Here is a 5,911-nt window from a genome sequence, read left to right as displayed (position 1 = left end):
GGTTCCTCTATAACCGGGTAAAGAGATTGATCTCTATACCACACACACATCTCGTATCTCGGCGCACATACACACAATCTCATAGCACACACAGGTATCGAGGCACACACATTTTAGATTTGGATCAACGGTGAGATAATAATGATCTCTGTTTTTATATGTTTTTTGACCTTTAAGAAAAAGCGAGTAAAAAGATACAAGTAACTTTTTAGGAAAAAGAAAATAAAAGTGATGGAACATGGAAGTTGACACAAACCAACACCATTTACAATGTTCTCTACTTCTCTAGATCCTTACAAGTCGCCCAACCTGTTTTGGCGGGAACTTGAACGCACGTAAAACAACACTACCATACAAACTGTCAACACCTTTTTAAAGTCAAGTCATTGCGTATCACACACCTCCATGCGCATTCCACTCATCGTTTCTTTCACTACCCACCAAACCCATAACAACAAAATTATCAACCACCAAAAATTTATAAAAAGAATCCATATGACCATATATTCATTCTTCTCAAATAATAAAATATAAAAAATGAAAATAAGACTGCAAGATAGCATCACCTCTTTACATTTGTCCATTAAAGAAAAAGGAAAAAAAAAATTGTGATCTAGAGTTTTTAACGGGAAAAAAAAAGATGGAACAAAAAAAGAGGTCCATTACTCCATTTTGTTTTGTATCTTCCTTTATACTACGTAGAATCGGTCTAATAATATGCTTGGTTCATCCCCTTTTCTCTGACCACCTTCAAGAGAGATAAACTTCAACACTAGCACTTCTGATCGATAGACAGATTGGACACGTGTCAACATCAGCATTACACTTGGTACACAAACAAAGATGTCGACAAGGCAGCAAAACAACACTGGCAACTCGTTTCCTACATGCTTTACAACTCGGTCCAGAACTCAAAACTCGTTCCGGATCAACATGAGCTGACTCAGCATCATCAGCTTCACCACCATTACCGCCAGCACCACTACACCCAACACCTTCTTCTCTCGTGTTATTATTATTATCAAACTGGGCTTGGGCTTGGGCCTGGGCCTGCATAACTTGTTGTAACTGAGCTTGGAAAGAAGCTGCCACTGTTTCTTGATTTCTTGCTTTGTTTGCCCAAGCTTGTGCCTCAATTCTCATCTGTGCAACTCTCTGTTCTAACTCATTATTTCTTCGTATTGCTTTTTCCACTTCATCTTCTTTCTCTCTTAATCTTTTTATTGCTGTTTCTTCTGCTACACTTAATAGTGCACGGTAGTGTGTCTGCCTTCTCTCTGCTAACGTACGCCTCAAATGTTCTCCCTGGTAAAAAACAAAAAAATGATCGTGTTGGAATCAATATTTTGTAAAAATAAGACAAGTCCATTTTAGATTAAGGTAATTGAATAAGTAGTACCTGGAGTTGAAGAAAGTGATCTATTTCATCTCTTTGTTGTTTGATTTGAGTATGGACATCTTGTGATAAGATAGAAGAATGAAGATGTGTCTGATTCTGTTGTTGTTGTTGTTGTTGTTGTTGTTGCTGTTGTTCTCCAAATGCTAAACGTAGGCCGGTTGAGACCATATTGTGTTGTTGTTGGTTATGGAGTTGAGAGAGATTGATTAAGGTTGGTTGTGGATGTTGAGGTTGAAGAGAGAAGAGATTGATAGGAAGATTTGTTGTAGTTGTAGTTGAAGCAGTAGAACCACCATTGCCACCGACACCGAAACTGGAACCAGTTTCTCTTCCTCTTTTTCTTGGATTAAGGCCTAGTTTGAACAATAATCACAAGACCCATATCGTTTTTTCAGTCTTCATTGATCGAAAAAACATGAAGAAAATGCATAACTAGGCCCGACCCGTTTTGTTTAAAGACTCTTACCTCCATTGTTGTTGTTGAAGAAGATATGAGATTGATCAAGAACTAATCCACCTGTTTGTGTTTGTAAAGAGTAATCATTTCCAAGAGTGTTGTTCTTCATTTCTTGTCCATTTCTGCAACATATTCAATAAACCATTAAAGATTGAGTAGGAAGAAAACAGAGGAAATGATGAAAGATATGAGTTGCATACCTATTTAGAAGCAAAACATTGGATGGGTATTGAGCCTGAACAGCCATTGTAGAACAGAGACAGAAATAAGGACAGGGAAAGATTGAAGAGATTGAGGGGAGAGATATAAAGTGGATGGAAGAGCGTAGTGAGCGCAAGATAATTAACGTGTACACAAGAAGAGCATGAATAGAGCTAGAAATGAAGAAATGCCACAAACCAAGGCGTAGTATTCAAAGAAAATTAACTCTGCAGCGCGTTTTCTTTGTTTTCACCAACAACACATAATGAAAGAGAGAGAGATGAGCGAATGAGAGCAATAAGGAATCAGTCCAAGAGAGAGAGAGGGAAAGAGACCTTAACAAAGCAAATACACCACCTTATTCTTCTCCACCTCCTTTGCTTCTTCTTCTCTCTCTCTTTTTTTCCTTTTGTTCTCTTTATATTTTTTGAAAATAGTACTAGCTATAACAACAAGAGAGGTGCCTTGCCTTGTGTTGTGTGTCTGTTTGTTTGTTTGTTGGTTATTATCATGCTTAATCCACTATATCAATTTTTTATTAATGTGCTTAACTAATTTAATTATTATGGAGAGGATTTGTTATTATAACTTTTATTGGTGGTACTGTTAGGTCCTTACTTGGCAAATGGACGTTATAGAAAGTAATCAAAGTATATGATTACTGATTTGGTTAGAATATAAGTTTGATTTCCCATCAAATTAATTGGTTGAGATTGGGTATGAAGTATGAACAATTGAATTTTTTCATTTAATTGACTTTGTTATTATTTGGTACTTATATTTCGTTTGTAGAGCGCAACAGCCTTAAATACATGACTAAGATTTTTGTCTAAAAAGTTGTCCATTTAAAGCGAAAAATACTGAAGATTGTTGAGCATTACGATCGTTTTAATGGCGTTTTGCTTGAGTATGGTACATATCCGTATGGTACATTCCAAATTTTGAGTTAGTTCATTATTGATGGTCTGATATAATTAGCAACGATTTTGCGATTAATAAAATGCAGTTATTCACCTTTTTATTCATGCACAGAACTACACCAACCACGATGGTTGAGGAATAATGTATTTAGTTCTCTTAAATCTTAATCCATCATTGTATGAAATCAAATATTAACTTAGTCTGTATGCTTCATTGCTTCAACAACAAAATAATCTTTCAGCACTTCGAATTCATGTTGTAAAAATACTCAACTAAATGAGTTTGCAGGCCCACTTCTGCTGAATCTATGATTCAGCTGGCCTGAATTGAATTGAATTGATTTGGTTGAAATATTTGGTGCATGGACCTCACACATTCTATCCTTTCCAATGCAGATAAAAATAAATTAATTAAAAAATTAAACGTTTTCCATTTTTACCTAATGAACAATTTAAGATCATAGAATCCCATCCTTTCCCACACCATGAAATTAATTCGTTTATATTTAGCTTTCCTTGTTATATGGTTATGTTTTACTTGGCATTGAAGTTTCAGGTTTTCAACAGCTCTCTTTCTTGTTGTTTCGTTACTTATCTTAGAAAATAAATAAATTGAAGAAAATAATGGAAATCAGATAGCCAGCGACCTAATCGCTTGGTTGTTAGTTAAGTGGTTTCTTTTTCTTCTCTCGAAATGTACCATACCTCAATAAAGTCAGGATACCATGTCAAATGTCTAATTTTTCATGTCTCAATTTAGGAAATATGGTAGGAGTAGTTCTATAGATTTAACTGCATCTTTTATTTAACTAAATTTTATCAGAATATGTCTTATTTTCTTTTATTACAATAACTATTTTTAGGACTTGTATTCTGTATGTAAAAATGTGCTCCTCATTTTACTGTATACCATGATAAACACTAAACAAATAGCAAGTGCAAGAAAAAGAATCAATTGACAGATGCTTTTCACTCCAATCTAACTAGGTCGAATTGAATCAAATGTTTTGCTCCAAATGTACGCTTATGTACCATTGATGTTTACTCGTGCTTATTTTAATTCCTAATGAATGTGAAGATCGATGATGCGAGGTCTAAATTCTACGCCTTCGTTTGTAACTTAGTGGTTTCTAGCGAATTCTTGACCGACTAAAGTTGTTTAACTTTAAAAGTAGATTTGATAGATAGAAAATGTAGTTTTGAGGGTGTTTGAATTAGGCACAATTGTTTTCATTGAACAAAACAAAATCAATATTCAAATTTTTGAAGAAACCTGAAAATTAACTATTTATGTGATAATGTGGATAGTGTTTTCTTCCATGTTTACAGCAAGAGTAGAGGCCAGAGGGGGATGTTATCACATTCATTTCCAAGTCATTTGAGCGAAGTTATTAAGTTGGTGTTGGTATTCTTCCCTAAAACCAAAAAGGATCTGATTTCATAAGGTGATCGACAAAGAAAAGAGAAACAAAGAAAAAGATTTAAAAAAAACAAAGAAAAAGAGAAAAGCAAATAAAAAAAGAAAGTGAGAGAGTGAGAAAGCTCATTTGGGATGGTATCAAACAATTTTCTTGGCATATTACGAATTTAGGACCCACAAGGGCGGCCTCTTCTAATAATCTCGAAGCAAAGTGGCATGAAAACAAAGACTTCACATACAAACCTCAACCCCCTCAACTAAAGATCATCTCCACAACTCAAGTTCATCCTCTTATTCCCTCCTCCCCCATCTATTTGGTCTCTCTCAACTTTGATTTTATTCAGGCACTACTTAGTAAATAAATAGTTTATTCTCTAACAGTTAAAGACCAATCAATTTGTCTTTGCCTATTTGGTTCCCTAAGAAACTTTTTCACAGGGCTTAGAGGTTGGAATATGGAACAAAGTCATTAATCTGGTGAATTTCCCCAAGTGGGGAAAACAAAAATAAACAATGTTACTAGGCACGGTTCGTCTGTCGATTTCGATCACATTAACTCATATTTTAGGAATACAATCTATTTCTATATTAGACTAAATTATTTGATTTGCAGGGGTGCAGCTCAACAAACCATAAAAAATTAGTTTAACAAATTTTTTGCTAGAAATTGATGTTTCTGTTGGATCGATTGGATCACATATATTAAGAAACATGAGAATAACTCCATTGAAGAGTCCTAATACTAATGGTATTTGGTTTACTTGATTCACACCTAATGATCTTCGTGTTATTGGTGGCCACCAGTAAACTTTTCCTATTATTGGTGGCCTCTCGTGCAAAAATTTCAGACCTGCTATACTCCTTCAACTTAAATCTTAATGCATGAACTGTTGGATCTGAAATCGTTCTTAATAGGCATCATAGAGTGATACAGGGGTCAATTTTGGGCTGAGTGCACTCCTGTATGTTGCGCGCATTTTGGAATAAGGACCGTACACATTTTTTATTCGACTTCGAAATATTTTGTTCTTAAGCCATTGGTTTAGTTTAACAACAATAATGGCAATCATCATTTTCAAGGTGTCACTCTTATAACAAGGCTCATTTCCTTGTTATATTGATTCAACCACTTTAGCATTTCTTTAATCCAAATCCATCTAGTCTACCTGCATTTCAATTGACCCCTCGTCCCCTCCAAACACTCCATTCAATTAAAAGAAAAAAAAAATGTTGGATTTTTTTTTATTGATTCCCAAGTTTTTAAGGTGTTTGGACAAGAGGGCACCATCCACATTCCTTACCTCCACCATTCCTTTCTACAGTCTACCCACTACAAGTGGTTTCCTCTCACACTTAAAAAGCAACCTTAACCATCCATAATCACAAGAAGGGAAACAAAGTTTCAACTTTTTTAGCTTTCTTTTTCTTAATTAACTTACCATCTCCTCTCCAACCCTTTTGATCATGAGGATCTCTTTCATGAACATAATGTGAATTGACCTAGGTAAAACAAG

At 35.0% G+C, this 5,911-nt stretch overlaps 1 protein-coding gene across 1 annotated transcript; it reads right to left on the bottom strand.

The window, feature by feature from the left end:
* Positions 1–477: 477 nt before the first annotated feature.
* Positions 478–2,538, bottom strand: LOC147524229 (BOI-related E3 ubiquitin-protein ligase 1-like). The gene is made up of 4 exons (XM_086602444.1): positions 2,057–2,538; positions 1,866–1,978; positions 1,400–1,752; positions 478–1,305 (listed from the first exon to the last, which is right to left on the bottom strand). The coding sequence occupies exons 1-4, from the start codon at positions 2,101–2,103 to the stop codon at positions 751–753; spliced, it is 1,068 nt and encodes a 355-aa protein (XP_086458570.1). The 5' UTR covers positions 2,104–2,538; the 3' UTR covers positions 478–750.
* Positions 2,539–5,911: the final 3,373 nt, after the last annotated feature.

The sequence above is a fragment of the Coptis chinensis genome, chromosome 1 (genome assembly GCF_015680905.1).
Source record: "Coptis chinensis isolate HL-2020 chromosome 1, ASM1568090v1, whole genome shotgun sequence".
Lineage (NCBI taxonomy): Eukaryota > Viridiplantae > Streptophyta > Magnoliopsida > Ranunculales > Ranunculaceae > Coptis > Coptis chinensis.
Note: the sequence above shows the minus strand (reverse complement) of the source record. Positions and strands in the feature narration are given on the sequence as shown.

What these genes read in the sequence shown, in the direction of transcription:
- LOC147524229 (XM_086602444.1), bottom strand. Translation starts at nt 2,103, where the DNA reads ATGGCTGTTCAGGCTCAATACCCATCCAATGTTTTGCTTCTAAATAG. An exon ending in AATGTTTTGCTTCTAAATAG is followed by an intron (nt 1,979 to 2,056) that starts GTATGCAACTCA and finishes AATATGTTGCAG; the next exon opens with AAATGGACAAGAAATGAAGA. An exon ending in ATCACTTTCTTCAACTCCAG is followed by an intron (nt 1,306 to 1,399) that starts GTACTACTTATT and finishes GTTTTTTACCAG; the next exon opens with GGAGAACATTTGAGGCGTAC.